This window comes from Sebastes fasciatus, chromosome 20 (genome assembly GCF_043250625.1).
Source record: "Sebastes fasciatus isolate fSebFas1 chromosome 20, fSebFas1.pri, whole genome shotgun sequence".
NCBI classification, from domain to species: domain Eukaryota; kingdom Metazoa; phylum Chordata; class Actinopteri; order Perciformes; family Sebastidae; genus Sebastes; species Sebastes fasciatus.
The window spans coordinates 13,730,690-13,749,119 of record NC_133814.1 but is presented as its reverse complement, the minus strand read 5'-3'; the positions used below and the strand labels follow the sequence as shown (position 1 = coordinate 13,749,119).

General features: G+C 40.0%; 2 protein-coding genes across 2 annotated transcripts; both read right to left on the bottom strand.

Moving 5' to 3' along the window:
• Positions 1-5,671: 5,671 nt before the first annotated feature.
• LOC141758102 (sulfotransferase 1C1-like) lies at positions 5,672-7,230 on the bottom strand. The gene is made up of 3 exons (XM_074619203.1): positions 6,758-7,230; positions 6,499-6,679; positions 5,672-5,926 (listed from the first exon to the last, which is right to left on the bottom strand). The coding sequence occupies exons 1-3, from the start codon at positions 6,869-6,871 to the stop codon at positions 5,814-5,816; spliced, it is 408 nt and encodes a 135-aa protein (XP_074475304.1). The 5' UTR covers positions 6,872-7,230; the 3' UTR covers positions 5,672-5,813.
• A 91-nt stretch (positions 7,231-7,321) lies between these two features.
• On the bottom strand, positions 7,322-18,384 carry LOC141758100 (sulfotransferase 1C1-like). Its single transcript, XM_074619201.1, has 5 exons — positions 17,832-18,384; positions 12,874-13,002; positions 8,431-8,528; positions 8,270-8,301; positions 7,322-8,226 (listed from the first exon to the last, which is right to left on the bottom strand). The coding sequence occupies exons 1-5, from the start codon at positions 18,016-18,018 to the stop codon at positions 7,986-7,988; spliced, it is 687 nt and encodes a 228-aa protein (XP_074475302.1). The 5' UTR covers positions 18,019-18,384; the 3' UTR covers positions 7,322-7,985.
• Between the last annotated feature and the right edge of the window lie 46 nt (positions 18,385-18,430).

Here is an 18,430-nt window from a genome sequence, read left to right as displayed (position 1 = left end):
ATACTATCTAAACTGTAATTTGAGGAAGGAACAAGGGCGGGTCTTACAACACCACAGGGAGGCAAACTACAATCACACACCAACAGTACAAAAGATTGATTGAACATTGCTCAACAAATGAGGCTTGAATCTGTGTCAATGTTTCTTATTAATAAGATCTTTTTTTGTGAGAGACAGAAAACATGTTGACACTCTCCAGCTGAAACATTTAGACCCAAACTTTTACAGTAAAAATGTCAGTAAAAGATAACTTAAAGATAGCTTTTATAAGCTTGCAAAGTATAGGAACGTTTTACATTATGTAGACGTGCAGCTAGACATGAAAGTTGAGCCAGAAGCAGTTTGTTTAAAAAATACATTCCAGGAATTCCCTCTCAATTTCCTGCTGAAGACAGAGACAATATTTTCACTGAAAATAAGCTCAGCGTGACAGTTACCTCATTAAGCTTTCTATGATTTTGAATTGGACATGCAGACAGGATGTTTTTAAGAGTTTTGCAAGGAGATTTAAAGAGATAACATGAGGAAATAAGCAAAAGGAAACAAGTTTTGAAATTACAAAACATACACAGATGCAGTGTGTTAAAGTTTACAGTACAAAAGGCAGGTTTACAGCATGAACAGTTTACCAGCATGTACAGCCTCTGGTTGGTTGATTCAAATTTACATTGGCAGCCAAGTAAGCAGTAAAAGCAGACCTGGCACTGGACCCACTGCTGTGACTAAAGGGCATGCTGACCTCTGTTAATATTTTACAGTGTCAGTGTGACGATTGAGAGGTTACTCATTTTACAGCTAAACAGTACACTACAAGATGTTTCTGAAAACATTTTTTGAAAGAAATAGGCATTAAAGTAACAGAATATTGATTCATATTTGATCAGCGCTGCCTAGTGTGACCGTTTGATCGGAGTTCATGAGTGACTGACAGCTGCTCAGAGACGGCAGGCTCCAGCTCGGCTCTGATTGGTTGTTTTCCTCCAGTCTGTGTAATCTTACAGATGCCATTAGGAGCACCGGAGGACACAGAAGGACACATGATTTTTTTTCAGATGACCTGTCTCATGCACTACTGTCAGGATATAGTGACTGTTTTATAAAAATAAATTTGCTCCATTTCTACCCACTGCTGCTTTAAGTAGAAATCCTGACAATGCACACATCAAACAGCAATACAAATAAAGAAGACATATATTATAAATAGAAAATATGTATTTGCTTGACCTACAAAAACACTAAGATATTACACTTCAGATATTGCACGTTTACTGAGTTGTATTGGCTCTATATACAAGTGATAAATAAATAGTGGAATAAATATGCACAAAGGAATAAACTGCAGTTGAAATGTAAACATCTGTAGCATATATACATACAAAAGGTGCAGTTGAAATGAAAAACCCCAAAGAATACACATGAAATTCTTTTGTTTTCTGGTGAACATTTTGTTCACCTCTGGTTGGCATTTACTGCAGTCTGCAGCCTTGCAGGGTGCTGCTGAACTCCTCATGGCCACTGGAGCATGGTAAGTATCACTAAGTAAAACAGTGAGGTGAAGAAATAAAAAAAATTCTACTATCTTTTTTAAAAGCTTTGTACAAATAGTAATAACCTGTTTGATAGAAGGTAACTCAGGAATGTGATTTAATCTATTTACACTCTGCTCGCTTGAACTTGGGCATGTAGCCCAAGGCTCAGGCTGGGCCAGATTCATACAGTCTAAGTAACTCACCAGATTGTCTTTGGCATTGCGTGCCAAGTATCTTTACACACAATCAGGTGAGAGAGATGAAGACAGGATTTACACAAACAATAGAGAGAACTGGTAACCTGATGCTGGCATTGTACTGTGAAACTTGATAACTCTGCATATGGGCTGAGAAGCACAAAATACACAGAGTTTTAGCAACAGCTAGTGGACATACATTGCATTTGAAGTTGATATTCTGGAGACAAGTCGCTGGGGGAAATAAATAGGAGTGAGGTGGAAACAGCTCAACTCAGCCTTTACCTCAGATATAAATTTAAAATCCATATATTTTGGAATATTGTACAAAGTCAAATGTCAGTAAATGCAATGGCATATATGTAAGTATAATCCCATACTTCTGGGAAGACCATTGCTGAATGATTACATGAATTTAAAGGAAGACACTACAGGTGAATAGAGTAAAACATTTAATCAATAGATATCACCATGAAACTACCCCTCTTGATTACTTACATTAAGCCAATTATTTTTTGCATTAAAAGTGAGACATGATCTTATTAAATATGTGCTAATTTGCATACATTTCCAGAATAAAAATCTGAACACTTATCCAGTGTTCAGATTTTTGAAATGAGGAAGGCACTTGCAAATGGCAAGGTAGTACGCAATGTAAACCATACTTTGGTGTTTCATTTTTTTACCTCTTTGCTCAAGTTTTCATTAAATTTCTTTTTACAAAATTAACCAAAATACTGACAACGAGGAAGATCTTGGGTAGATAATAATGAGAATAAATAGCCTATGAAACCAAATTTAAATTATACCCTCTAAAACTAAAAAGAAATCAGGTTTGAATTGAAATCAAACACTATTACTAAGCCAGGTTCAAAATTCTTGTTTCATTTTGTTGACATATAAGAGTCAAAGGTTTTGCAGAAGGAATTTGTTATTTATTATCTTTCCATAAATCAGAAAATACTGTCAACAGCCATAAAAATGAAATGACAAAAAAAATTATAAATAAATAAATTTAAAAAATCAGGCCATGAATGATATATGAAAAAAACCTATGTGAAAACCATAGACTGTATGGTAAAAAACCTTCAGAATATAGATAGGAATGAAACTGGAAAGATTGGTGTATGTAAGTGCTGCTGAAGTGGAGATTTATGGCTCAGAGCAAATCATTTTGAGAAAATGTCCATTAAAGGTATTGTAAAAGTCCATACATGAGGTAAAACATTTTAACTACTAGATATCACCATCAGAATCAGAATCAGAATCAGAATCAGAATCGTGTTTATTGCCAGGTGTAAGAGGTATACAATAGGAATTTGCTTTGGTTTAGTTGGTGCAAATAAGCAGTATAATAATAACAAAAGAATAGATAAAAACGTTAGAATAAAATAAGAATTAAACAATTTAATCTCTACCAATATACAATATAAGCTATAAACAAAAATAAACATGATATAAACAGATAGTGCAAATATTGCCGGGTGTGCAAACAATCAGGTACCATGAAACTTCCCCAGTTGATTACTTACTTTTTTTTTGTATAACAGGTTTTCCTACATTTTATGTTTGAATATGTAAATGAGTCATAATCTAATGTTGACTTTATGTTAATTAGGATAAATCTACAAAGTGTAGTAAAATAAACACCTGAATGTGTATTTTGGATGTTTTCTTTCCACTAGTCTGAAAGAAGACATTTTATGGAAAGCAAAATAGCCAAAAATCTAAAAATTGATCAGTGCATGAAAACAAGGTTTTTGTCTGGGGTGTCTCTGAAGAAGTTGGTAAAAATATCTTTCTTCTCTTTTACAGGTTTTACGGTAGTATTATGTTAGAAACGGAGACAACCACTCTGGACTCCACTCAGGACTCAATGGCTACCACGACGCTGACTGTGTCTGAAGCCCACACTGCAACCACCGTCCAACCTCTGGTGATATCAGAGGTTAACTTTCAGTAAGATAAGATAAGAGATAAGATAAGATAAGATATTCCTTTATTAGTCCCGCAGTGGGGAAATTTGCAGTGTACAGCAGCAAAGGGGATAGTGCAAAAAACAAGATGCATCAGCCAACACAGTAAAAAAAAAAGAGCTAAACAAAGTGTAACAAAATATGAACCATTTAAATAGAAGGAAGTATAAAAATAGGAGCAGTATATACAGTATTGACAATAAACAGACTATTTTTTAATAATATGTTTATTGGGTTTTCTTATTTTCACAAACACAATAATAAGAATAAGAATAAAAAAAAAAAAAACTGGTACAGCTCAGATAAAAAAAAAAATATATATATATATAGGAGGTCATAGGAAATGGTCCATAGTGCAGTGAAGTCACAGGATATATGAGTTCATGTTCAGGAGACTCCTTGTGAGATAATGGAGGAGAGATCAGGTCCAATATAATTCAGATAGGGTGACCAAATATTGTAGAGCTGATCTACTTTGGCATATAGAATATTTGTGAGATATTCCAAAGGGACCATCTCAAATATCACTTTTCGCCAGCCTTGGACAGAGGGGTTCTTATCACTAATCCACTGTAGTGATAGATTTTTTCTTGCAGCAAATGTAAGAATGTTATATAACCTTTTGTTGGCTGCAGTAGTTTTGTGTGTATTGGATTCCTAAAATCAAGGACATTGGATTCATTTCTAAATCCTTATCAAATATCTTTTCCATTTCACATAGTATTTCAGACCAGTACTTCTGTAATTTATGACACAATAAACAGACTATTAATAAAATTACACAAGTGGAAAATGATATTGCACAGTGAGAATTAAATGAATTTCCACCTGAAAAAATCAGGTTATTGTCAGTTTTTGGTGTGTAAGTGGTCTACTGGGAGCAGTGCTGGTTGTGGAGTCTGACAGCTGCAGGAGGTGGAGGACCTGTGATAGCGCTCCTTCACACACTTTGGGCGGAGCAGCCTGTCGCTGAAGGAGCTCTCCAGTGCTGAGATGGTGTCCTGCATGAGGTGGGAGTCATTCTCCATCATGGATGACAGTTTAGCCATCATCCTCCTCTCTCCCACCACCTCAAGAGCTGGCCTTCCTGATCACTCTGTCTAGTCTCTTCCTGTCCGCAGCCGAGATGCTGCTGCCCCAGCAGACCACTCCATAAAAAACGGCTGATGCCACCACAGTGTCATACAAGTACACCTGCTTCTTGGGATTTTTCATGTTATGTTCCCACCCTGCAGCAGTCTTTTGTTTTTTAGGCCAAGTAAGCCTCTCACCCTTGTTTTGATGGTTTGATTAACAAAGGTGCTACAAACATGATCATCAAACTGCCTCTGACTCCACCACCTTAGTTTGCTTGCCGCTTTCATTACATTTAAGCAATTACTCTGAAGTTAGAGGTTATGTTATAGATTACATCATGCTTTCTTAGTGAGATTAGTTGAATTTTTGGGGAACTTTCTCACACTTTGACGTAGTAATGATCATGTGTTTGTCTGCAAACTTAGTTTAAGTGACCAAATTACGCGTCCTTTCCCACTCTGATTTATCCATTTTCTCTTTATCAGGTACAGAGAAATAGAGATGTAGAAAAAAAAGGATCTTATGGGTTGGAGAGAACGAGGTGGAGAAGAGAGAGATAGGAAGCTATAAACCAAAGAGGGGAAGCCATAGTGAGCCAACCAATAGAAGAGAGAGGAGAAAACAGGAAAATGTACAAAAAAACAATAAAAGTTGTCAAAAAAATCTACATAAACATAGCCTCTATATAAGAAAGGAGATTTAATCCAAATGAAGGGAAGTATCCCTGTCTATAAAGTATTAAAATATCCTCTACAGGCTCCATGATGTCAGCAGACTCTGTTGGAGGTCTCATGACAGAAACTGGGCGCGTCCACTCAGTCACAACACTTTTGGTCTTATATATTGTTTACGTGATAAGCTGCAATAAAGTGATGATTACAAACTCATGTACTTGTATTGTGGAGCCCATTTTTATTGATCCTTTAAACGTACATTTGGATGGTTTTCCTCCGTATCTACAAATCAAGAGGCAAAGTGATTACAGTGTTTAACATCAAGGCTCAAAAAATATTTTTGTTTTGGCATTTAGCTCGTCAAATGTTGGTCCTGAATGGTATGTTGACATCCTTCATTTGCTTTTTGTAGTCTTCATCAAACGTCTTTGTTTGCTCGGGTGTGAAATGGTTTCTCCAGTCACCTACTATACCTGTAAAGGGAGAAGATACAGGAGAGAATACAACAGTGTTAGATATATAAATCAATTACTTTATATGTTGTGATTGGCAAATAACTGAGAAGCAAGTTCTTTCCCTAAAAGCATCTATTGTTGAACAGTAGGGCAACTAATGAATATTTTCCTTATCGATTAATCTGCCAATTATTTTCCCGATTAATTGATTAATTGGTTTATGAAATGTCCCAAGCTGATGTCTACAAATAATCCAAAATTAAAGAAAATCAAATTACTCCACTACAAGATAAAGAAAAACCATAAATAGAAAATTGTTTCAGAATAATTTTCTGCCTAATCGACTAATCATTTCAGCTATATTGAGCATAAAGTTCTCATAAACTTAAAAAAAAAACAAGAGCAAATTTAGCAAATCCAGGAACCTCTAGGGGGCGCCACCACACTGTATAATGTGAAGTACAGGGAGAAGACAAAATATGACACAATACAATAACAGAGTAGTGTGTAATGTCTTTGTGAAGCTTATAATGTTGATTTAAAGGAACAGTGTGTAGCATTTCGGGGGATCTTTTAGCAGACTGATGCACCTTTTCTCATGAAGGGGGAGATGGTCTGATCAAACATAGGTACTGGCATGAAGGAGTAGTTGGTCATCGGGTTCTCCTTCATGATCTTGAAGGACGTGAGCTCCACAATCTGGCTGATGACCTCATCAGAGATCGACAAGTCCAGGTACCTCATGATGCGCTCCACTTCACGCCGAGGATTCTGGGGAAGTAAATATGAGGTAAGAGTATGTATGTACAACATGCTTTTGGTAATACTAGGTGCATACGTTCTCTGTACCTCTTTCATGTCCTCATAGAAGAGGTAAAGGATATTCTTCTTCTCTCTCTCCAGCCAGTAACCTTTCACATGATCGTACCAGGAGCCCCATGCCACTGTAGAAACAGAATTCATATATATATATTCATATTACTCCCAGTACTGTAGAAGGTTTTAAGTTGTTACAAATGTTTTAATAATATTAATAAATATATTTATCTTTATATATCAATTATAAGTCATTGGCTTTTGGGTTGCCAGGTTGTGTCATTAATAAATCTTTTTTTTTTTTTTTTTTTTTTTACAAATTTGCAACAAGGTCTGCAGCATAGGTCTACAGTTGCACATGTTAGTAAGTTGCTAATAAATAGATTTTGTTCCATGAATTAAAGATGCTAAATACAGGATTGGGAGCATTTCTATTGCCTCTCAACGGCTCTCAACATGGCGACGGCTAAGCCGGGCAGCTCGCGGCTAACGGTGCTAACAGCGCTGACAGTGCTGACAGAGATAACGGTGTTAACCTGGGGGGAACCAGAGGGTGGGAGCTACGCCTCTGCGACGATGCAGTCGGTATGGACGGCGTTATCAGCTGTAACCGCCGTATGAGAGCAGTGCAGAGCGGCGGCCGTGAGTTACGCAGTGGGGCACACCCATATGCACTAAAAGCATGTCTGGCGGGCCCGGCGATGTCAACAAAGCACGGAGAAGCTCTGATTACAACACACACAGAGGGAAGGTGACTTCATTCTCTGCTCAGGTAGGCATTACTCATCTATATCTTTACATAGCAAATAGTTGTTTGCAGCTATATTAATGCTCTGGACATCGTATTTAGCACCTTTAAAGAACTACAAAAATCAAAACAAGTGTGATGCTGCAGCAGGTTAAATACCAGTTGAAGGGATTTTTCACAATCTGGCAACCCAAAAGATGTTATTAATCTCTTTCTGATCTGCAAAGCAATAGCTAATGATTAGCCTTTAGTAAAATTGCCTCAATAGAGAGTGGATATGGTTGATATCAACCATTTGATATACTATACCTGAGCATTTGCAACAGGATTGAAATGTAAGTATAAAAGTACACCAGTTGAAATTCTTTTGTAGATCTGAAGGAACATTTTCTTCTGATTGGCATCACCTTCTCTCTGCAGCCTCGCAGGGTGCTGCTAATCCTGTCATGATCATTGAGGCATACTAAGTTTCTCACAGGGAAAAACAGTGAGGTAAGGAAACCTTCTAAGGTGTCATGGTTTGTCATCCACCTCTTTTACATGTTTAAATTTGTTAAAATACATGAGAGCTTCTGGCTGGTGGAGTGGGTGAATGTACCAGTGTGGTGGTAGTTCAGTTCTGTTAGAAGCTTTGTGCAAACAGAAATAACCAGTTTGAATGAAGGTAAGATGACACTCAGGAATGTGATTTAATCCACTTACACTCTCCCCGCATGAACTTGGGCATGTAGCCCTCCCAGGGTCCTGGCTCAGGCGCGGTCAGATTCATACGGTCAAAGTAGTAGTAGCTCACCATGTTGTCTTTGGCGTTGCGTGCCACGTAGATAGTCTGTACACACGATCAGGAGGGACATATAAAAATGATTTACAACAATGCAGACAATGGGTAACTTAATGTGGCAGTAGCAATAAAATTCACTGCAGGATTTTGCTCTCAGTTGACTCAGTTAAGTCTTACCTTGCACTTGTTTTCCCAAAATGCAGGAGGCACCAAGTGGAAAGCAAGATGTGTCTTGATAATTCTTGGAGGATCCATGGTCTTCAGAAGATCAAGACCTGAAAGAAGTTCAGGAGAGAGGATATATGAAAGAGTTGAAACACACTTTTACATACTATTTCAGATTCCATGTAATGCTTATGTGTAAGTCCCACTAATGCACAGAGATGGACTACAGCTGCTTTATGACCGTCAACTGATTAACAAGATATTAATTAACAAACATATTTCTGAAAATGTCATATTAGCTTTTTCTTAAAGTCTAAGTTGCTACCATCAACCCTCGTAGGCCGCCATTTCCAGAAAAATAACTTCCTAGCACCAGACAAAAAGACAAAGTTAGCCAACTAGCATAGTCAAGCATCTAGCAAGGTAGCCAACTCAGGAGGTGGTTTTCTTTTTGTCTTTGATAGTTTTTATTTGTTTATTGCATGTTTTAAGAATGGATGATTTTTAAACCAGGTATATATTTTAGAGCTCACTCTGCCCTTTGACTCGTGCAATCAGAAACTCCCTGCAGCTGCAGAAAGGCACGCTCACCCGTGCAAAATTAACATTCGCCTCCCGTTCACTTCCATTCTATGCGATCTAAGGGGTGAAAAAAATGTGCTTCCTGTATCGAAGCAAATTCACATCTTCGCATTCGGGTGGACTTTTTCAGTTCAAATATTGCCTCGCCTGCATTTTGCACATGGTCGTGTCTAGAAGGTAACCCTGAAATTGCAAAAAACTCTTGCAAGACTCGCTGCCCGACGCCCTATCCTAACTTTAACTATTCGATGTCAATGCCGAACCTTAACCATCTTGCGAGAGTTTCACAATTACAGAACACCTGTTACCTTCTAGACACAACCCTGGCAAGGAGTCCGGCCACAACACGGGTGGACGGCCAGTGGTTGAACATTAATTCCCCTCTTTTTAATTGGACTTTTAGATTCCCTGCTTATTGTTATTGCTGGACTTTGATTCATTTTATCATCCTGTTTTAACTGTTTGTACAGACTTGTCCTATGGTATGTTTTGGTACAGGAGGTTGCACTTCACCAATGGGACCAAAAATCCAATAAGCATCCATCAAGGAGGACAAAATACTAGCATTTCACTTGTTTAATTGGCTCACATCACAATAGACATACGCTTATGCGTTTCAGCAAGGAGCCTTCTTCAGAGCGTTGGAGTATACAGATTCAGTTCATTAGATCTTGCTCCCTAGAGGGCGCTGTTAAAAAATGTTGGTACTGAAATTTTCAGAATTGGGGTCAGAGGTCACCTACAGGGTCATTTCAAGAGTAAAGACACTTGACATTAGGTGAGAGGACTTTTAATGTTTTACATGCCAAAATGTAAATATCCAGCTCTTCTGTTTCTCTTTTAGGCTTTAACACCATGTGTTTAGCTAGAGTTTAGATTTTTTCTAGGCTACATGTGGTTGTTAGCTTAGTCGCTAGCAAAAAATCCCAGTTGGGGATGCTTGTCACGTTCTCTTTGGGGTTGGTTGTCACATGTGACTGATAGTGAGTGACTGACATAAGGATGAGTTGAGTATTATTATATAAGAATAAAAAATGCACTTAAGGGAATGATTTTTCTCTTGATGCAGGAGATTTAGGTTGTTGTATTTCAATGAAATTTCACTTTTTAAATTCATTCTTAAGATTGCCTCCATGTTTTATTTTCCCCATTAAAATAACATAGGACCAACCCTCAATGTTGTCACAAGAGCACAAGACATATTTGACAGACCATATCTTTAGAATAAGCTTAAGGAGAGTAAGGTCACTCCATTTCTGCCTGACATGTTATGCTTTTATTACACATTTAAACGGAGTCTATTAAGGATACAGTTTTTGAGGGATTCAAATGAAAGTAAAAAGGGTGACGACCAACTCTGTTCTCCCCAAATATACACAAGGGCAGAGTTCACACACAGCTGGGAGTGGGATCCAATTATTTGGAAACCAATCACTTTTCTTTCGTTTACGGTATATTTTAGAGTATAATACATTTTTACTTCAACTATTTTTCTTGTATACTTGTGTCTTGGCAGCCAACTAGACTGTTGGCAGGCTATTAAAAATCCTCCATCTAGGTCTGACTGTCAGATCTCAAATCCAATTCCTGGAGGAATGTTTTCATTACAGCTTTTTTCTATAAACTAGTAAACCATAAACATTTCACTCAGTGCCAAAATGCCTAACCTGACCAACGGACAGGCTATGTAAATGTCAAGGGGATGTAGGATTTAATAATTTACAGTAAAAGTAAGGAGTTAAAGAGTCTTGGGCTCCAGTTTGTTCAGGTTCTTTAAAATCTGGGGAAGAGCAGCACGGGTCTCCAAGACCACTGGATTCCACTGTTATCAGGCCATTAAATAGGCGTTATCAGTTGCTATAAGCCCCATAGATGTGGGTCAGCAGGGGCCTGGAGCCCAAGATTCTTTAACTTACTCCCTATTTTTACTGGGTAAATTATTAAATCCTACGTGACATTTACACAGCCTGTCCGTCGGTCAGGTTAGGCATTTTGGCACTGCGTGAAATGTTTATGGGTTACTAGTTTATTGACCCTGTTTAAGATGGTAGAAACAAACTGTAATGAAAACATGCCTCCAGGAATTGGATTTGAGTTCTGACAGTCAGACCTAGATGGATGATGTATTTGGAAAAGATAGCTTAAGTTTTAGAAAAAACTAGTGGACACAAAGTGCACTTGACGATGCACTTACAGACGTAGGCAAAGTTGTTGGTACCCTTCCGTTAAAGAGAGAAAAACCCACAATGGTCACTGAAATAACTTGAAACTGACAAAAGTAATAATAAATAAAAATTTACTGAAAATGAACTAATGAAAATCAGACATTGTTTTTGAATTGTGGTTCAACAGAATCATTTTAAAAAACAAACTAATGAAACTGACCTGGACAAAAAATGATGGTACCCCTAGAAAAGATGTAAAATAATGTGACCATAGGGACATGTTAAACTAAGGTGTGTCCTGTAAATAGCATCACAGGTATCTTCAAACTTGTAATCAGTCAGTCTGCCTATTTAAAGGGTGAAAAGTAGTCACTGTGCTGTTTGGTATCATGGTGTGTACCACACTGAACATGGACCACAGAAAGCTAAGGAGAGAGTTGTCTCAGGAGATCAGAAAGAACATTATAGACCTTCATGTTAAAGGTAAAGGCTATAAGACCATCTCCAAGCAGCTTGATGTTCCTGTGACTACAGCTGCACATATTATTCAGAAGTTTAAGGTCCATGGGACTGTAGCCAACCTCCCTGGACGTGGCCGCAAGAGGAAAATTTATGACAAATCGAAGAGACGGATAATACGAATGGTAACCAAAGAGCCCAGAACAACTTCCAAAGAGATTAGAGGTGAACTCCAAGGTCAAGGTACATCAGTGTCAGATCGCACCATCCGTCACTGTTTGAGCCAAAGTGGACTTAATGGAAGACAACCGAGGAGGACGCCAAATCATAAAAAAGCGAGACTGGAATTTGCCAAAATGCATATTGACAAGCCACAAAGCTTCTGGGAGAATGTCCTTTGGATAGATGAGACAAAACTGGAGCTTTTTGGCAAGTCACATCAGCTCTATGTTCACAGACGAAGAGATGAAGCATCCAAAGAAAAGAACACTGTACCTAATGTGAAACATGGAGGAGGCTCGGTTATGTTCTGGGGCTGCTTTGCTGCATCTGGCACAGGGTGTCTTGAATCTGTGCAGGGTACAATGAAATCTGAAGACTATCAAGGCATTCTGGAGCGAAATGTGCTGCCCAGTGTCAGAAAGCTTGGTCTCAGTTGCAGGTCATGGGTCCTCCAACAGGATAATGACCCAAAACACAGCTAAAAACACCCAAGAATGGCTAAGAACAAAACATTGGACTATTCTGAAGTGGCCTTCTATGAGCCCTGATCTAAATCCTATTGAACATCTGTGGAAGGAGCTGAAACATGCAGTCTGGAGAAGGCACCCTTCAAACCTGAGACAGCTGGAGCAGTTTGCTCACGAGGAGTGGGCCAAAATACCTGTCGACAGGTGCAGAAGTCTCATTGAGAGTTACAGAAATCACTTGATTGCAGTGATTGCCTCAAACGGTTGTGCAACAAAATATTAAGTTACGGGTACTATCATTTTTGTCCAGGCCAGTTTCATTAGTTTGTTTTTTAAAATGATTCTGCTGAACCATAATTCAAAAACAATGTCTGATTTTCATTAGTTCATTTTCAGTAAATTTTTATTTATTATTACTTTTGTCAGTTTCAAGTTATTTCAGTGACCTTTGTGGGTTTTTCTCTCTTTAACGGAAGGGTACCAACAACTTTGCCTACGTCTGTAATTAAAGATGGTCAATACAATCACACACATACAAACATAACCACCTAAATACACACCTGAGGGGATGGGTGGTGGATAGAAATTCTCCAGGAAAGGAAAGCGGATGGGCATTGGGGCTCGCCTGCAGGCCTCAGCATCTCCGTTGTGAAGGAGCAGGTCGACTATCTCCTGGGTCCATGTGGTCCCTTATGTCCCAAAAACACAAATTAACACTGAGTGGAAGGAATAGGATACTTTCCATGTATTGAATCTCACCAGTTTGAGGAGAAACCCCCCCTTACATCCTCACCAAAATAACCAACACATTAACTCCTAGAAGTGAGTTCTTTTGTGTCTTTTCCGCTTTCTGACAATTTTACTGAAATCACCACCTTGAAAGGACAAACTTGAGGATTTTGGGGAAATTCTATCCAGCTAAACACTGTGTATAAAAAAAAAGATTTAAGGGAGACATTGATGTGAATTGTAGTTTCTGTTATGGATGTCCAAAAACTGTTTTTATTTTGGAATTGCTCAATTGTGAAGATTTTCTGGCAAAAGTTGTACTTTTATAACTGAGAGTTTTGTCTTACTTTTTGTTTTGTTTGGTCTCCTGGAAAATGATACACAGAAAAACACTTGTGTACATGTTTAATCTTATTATTTTTATTATAATGGCTAAATTCCATATCCACAAATGTAAATTCCCTTGATAATATAAAATGTTGCTATCATAAGATATAAAGGAGAAAAAAAAATGTTTTCAAAGCCCGGCACTCTTCCTGGGGGCTTGTGGGCTGTCAAAGTTTACACGATAATAATGCGTTAACGCAAATTCGTTTTAACATCAATAATTAGAATACAATAATATACATTGTTCTGCATAATGAGTACTTTTATGTTTGGTACTTTAAGTATTCAGATGCTAATATTTTTGCACTTTTACTTTTGAATGCAGGACTCTTACTTGTAACAGAGTATTTCTACATGCTCTGAGGTGTAGACATAGTAATACTGGTGTTATACTGCTGTTAAGTCCTTAAGCTATTCAGACACCTGAATGTACACAAGCATGGGACTAAAGTGCTCTGAGGTGTAGAGATAGTAAACTCCAGCAAAACGCCTGCTTCAAAACTCTCTCACATTACTCAAAAGGTACAGCCACAACACATCCATTTGGGGGAAATTCTATCCAGCTAAAAATTGTGTTTAAAAAAAAAGATTTAAGGTAGACATTGATGTGAATTATAGTTTCTGTTATGGATGTCCAAAAACTGTTTTTATTTTGGAATTGCTCAATTGTGAAGATTTTCTGGCAAAAGTTATGTGCTTTTATAACTGAGAGTTTTGTCTTGCTTTGGAGGAATGTGTTGTTTGGTCTCCTGGAAAAATTATACACAGAAAAACATGTACATGATTAATCTTATTAGGGCCCGAGCACTTCGTGCCAGGACACCGTGGACCCAACGGTGTCCTGGCACGAAGTGCAAGGAACCTATTGTTTTTCTGGGGATTTTAGGGCCCGAGCACTTCGTGCCAGGACACCGTGGACCCAACGGTGTCCTGGCACGAAGTGCAAGGAACCTATTGTTTTTCTGGGGATTTTAGGGCCCGAGCACTTCGTGCCAGGACACCGTGGACCCAACGGTGTCCTGGCACGAAGTGCAAGGAACCTATTGTTTTTCTGGGGATTATTATTTTTCCACTGGGAGATCGCGTTTTTGGGACCTTAGCCATCCCCAAAAACTCACCAAAAGTGGAGTATGCGTCAGAACTGGTGGGAAATTCAATGTTCTGGAGTGACTGGACTCGGGTGTCTCCAGGGGGCTCCATAACGCCCCCTAACGTACGCAGTTTTTCAGAGAAAGTTTCTTCGATCTTCACGAAATTCAAGTATGTCATTGCTCACGCCCTCATATCTGGATTAAATGATTTTGAGATTTTTTCGGCAAACAGGAAGTCAGCGATCCTGGACTTCCTGCGTTTTTTTAAAATTTACGAACACATGTTTGAGGACTTTAGGATGCACAAAAACTCATGAAACTTTACACGCACATCCAAACTCGTAATTCCTTTGATTTAGTGGTGAAATTTTGCTTGGGCGTGGCATGTTGGCACTCTAGCGCCCCCTTATGTCTTTTAGCCTTTGAACATGCCTTTGACACCCTTGGGATACTCGAAAACTCATGAAACTTGGCAAAACGATGGACACCCGTAAACTTTACGTGAATGTAAAGCGATTGGGCTTTGCGTGTTTAGCCGGCTCCATAGCGCCCCCTAACGCGTTGAAATTGTAACTTTGTCAAAGTTGATCCGATATTCATGAAATTTGGTATGCATATCCCACTCATCATTTGAAACATATTCCTCATTGGGTTTCATTAGCTCCGCCCACCCAGAAGTCGGCCATATTGGATTTCATGTCATTTTTAGCATTTTATAGGACGCGTACTTTAACGAACTCCTCCTACAGATTTAATCAGATCGAGTTGAAATTTGGTCAGGACCATCTTAAGACCTTGAGGATGAAAAGTTATTAAAATGGTGAGTTTTCACTTAACGACCTGACCGTGGCGTGGCGGCCATTTTGAGCCATTCGCCATGAAATGGAAAAATTGATATCCGCGCTCCGGTTTCACCTACAAGTACAAAATTTGGTAGACAGATGTAAGATGTGGAGAGAAACAAAAAAGCCTCTTGGAGGTATGCCCAAAACTCAACAGGAAGTCAGCCATATTGAATTTTATGTGCGATTTTGCCCATTTTTCGCCCATTTCTGGGGGGTTTTGTAGGCCGCGTACTTTAACGAACTCCTCCTACAGATTTGATCAGATCGAGTTGAAATTTGGTCAGGACCATCTTAAGACCTTGAGGATGAAAAGTTATCAAAATGGTGAGTGTTCACTTAACGACCTGATCGTGGCGTGGCGGCCATTTTGAGCCATTCGCCATGAAACAGGCAGTTATTGTAACTCAACTGTACATAGTCCGATCTGCCCCAAATCTCTCAGGTATGATGGTGGACCACCATGATGACATGTATATGAAAAAATATACTCATAGCCCCGCCCCAAGACGTTAGCCCTGCCCCCTTTCATATCTCATGAACCGTTTATAGTAGAGTCTTGTGGGATGTGTCATATCACTCAGCAGAGAGTGGGTTAACCCTAACTCAACTGTACATAGTTCGATCTGCCCCAAATTTCTCAGGTATGATAAGGGTCCAGTCCTGATTATATGTAAATGCAAAAATATAGTCATAGCCACGCCCCCTACACATTAGCCCCGCCCCCTTTCATAACTCATGAACCGTTTGTCGTAGAGCAGGGGTCTCAAACTCGCGGCCCGCGGGCCAATTGCGGCCCGCAAGACGATATTTTGTGGCCCCCACCTTGATATGAAAGTTTAATGTTAGTGCGGCCCGCAAATTTTTTTTTTTTTTATAAAGTTTTTTATAAAGTTTTTTTTGGGGGCATTTTTTCATTTTTATTGACAGGACAGTGGATAGAGTCTTGGAAAGGGGGGAGAGAGAGAGTGGATGCGGAAAGGGCCACAGGCCGGATTCGAACCCGGGCCGCCGCGGTCAGGACCAAGTCTTGTTACATGGGCGCCCGCTCTACCAACTGAGCTAACCAGGCGCCCTCGACCCGCGAGTTTTATGTGAATGGCAGTTTGCCGTTGAAGGTCCCTTTGTTGCGCGAGCCCGAGCTGAACGAACCTACCAATCACAGTGGGGTATATGGCTCCCGGGGACGGGCAATCGGCCGGGCTTGATGCAAGCAGAGAAACATTTCACAACAACTGTGGCGGCGCCCGTGTAACATCGCATAAGCTTGATTAAAGCTTGATTTATACTTCTGCGTTGAATCGACGCCGTAGCCTGACGTGCACCTCTCCAGAAATGTAACTACACGTCGCGGCGACGCAGACCGCAACAGCTGTGATTGGTCCAGTCTCTCAGCGATGCTGAGCGGCCAGGACCCCGGACAACCACAGAAAGTTCTACTTCTCTCTGCCTCCATCTTTTCAATGTTTGTTCACACAAATCCACTCAGATATATTTTCTCTTTTCGGCGTTGCAGTAATGTCAGTAAAAGTTCTGTGGTTCAACAGTTATTAGCTCCAACTCCGCTCAGTTTCTGTTTGTAGTACAAGAAGAAGAAGGAAACTCATAGAGACGCCGCCGCCAACTAGCGGTTTGGTGGTGTAATTGCAGAGCAACACAAACACAGCAGGCACAACTTTATTGCGGAGTGACACCAAGTGGAATGAATATATATCTTGTCACACAGCCCCAATCATGTCTTTTTCAAAGCCTGCAGTGAAGAGAAAGGTTGGTGACGAGCACAGACAATTTCAGGAAAAGTGGGAGACGCGATAGAGGCCATGTTCAGAAGAACCGTTCATGTTCTTCAATGTTCCATTAATGTTCAGGACAGTTCATGTTCAGAAGAACCCATTCAAGTTAAAGAACTGTTAATAATGACGTTTGAGAAGATTGTTTTTTTTTTTAACAAAGCTTTTTTTGTGGAATACCTGATGCGACCCAGCCTCACCCAGACTCTGCCTCCAGCGGCCCCCAGGTAAATTGAGTTTGAGACCACTGTCGTAGAGTCTTGTGGGAGGTGTCATATCACTCAGTAGAGAGTGCCTGTTTCATTGGTGAAGGTTATGCCCGCCCCCTACACATTAGCCCCGCCCCCTTTCATAACTCATGATCCGTTTGTCGTAGAGTCTTGTGGGAGGTGTTATATCACTCAGCAGAGAGTGCCTGTTAAGTTGGTGTTGTTATCCCCGCCCCCTACACATTAGCCACGCCCCCCTTCATAACTCGTGAACCGCTTGTCGTAGAGCCTTGCGGCAGGCGTCATGGCGCTCGTCAGAGTTTCGGTTTCACGGTGCCCGGCCGCGTCGGTCGGCGTCCCGCCAGCAACCCCGACCCGCGAGGAGGGGCGAGGGCCCGTTCATCGCTGCTCGCAGCTTTAATTAGGGCCCGTCCAAAACTGATTACTCACGTAGACCTGAACTGAAGTACCTGCTTTGGGGTAGGTGGCGATGAGGACGTCTGAGGGGTCAGGACTGAAAGCCCAGATGTCGTCCCAGTTGTCGGCGATGTAGCTCTTTAGAGGAACCCCTTTGATGGAGATGAGAGGGAAGCGGGTGAGGGATGGGCTCGCCTTCAGAATGGCTTCGGTGAAGGACAACTGTTCTTCCTCCGACATGACTGACAAAAGTTGCGTTAGTCGAGAAAAATCAGTCAAGAATCAGGAGCCAAAATTTGATTGTAAAAGGGCTCAAGAGAAGCCGGTATGTTGGTTCTTCCTGATGTCCTGTCTTCCGCAGCTCCTCTCTCAGCTAGCTTTTGGTCCTCCTTTGTCAAATATTTACTTTTTGAGTTGCTTTTGTAGGTTACACCATTTGTTCCTCAGGGCACCAAACAGCTAGCATCGGCCCTGAGGCTCCTCCTTGATCAGTGTTTAAACATCCTTGTCACCCTTTTTCTATCTTTGTAGAATAGAGTGCAGAACCTCATTAGAATTTAAAGCAACCTGAAGCTTGAATTTTGAGCAAAGTTAGATGAAAAGTCTAAACTGTAGTTTGTTTACGTGTGAATTTACAAAAGTGAACAGAGAA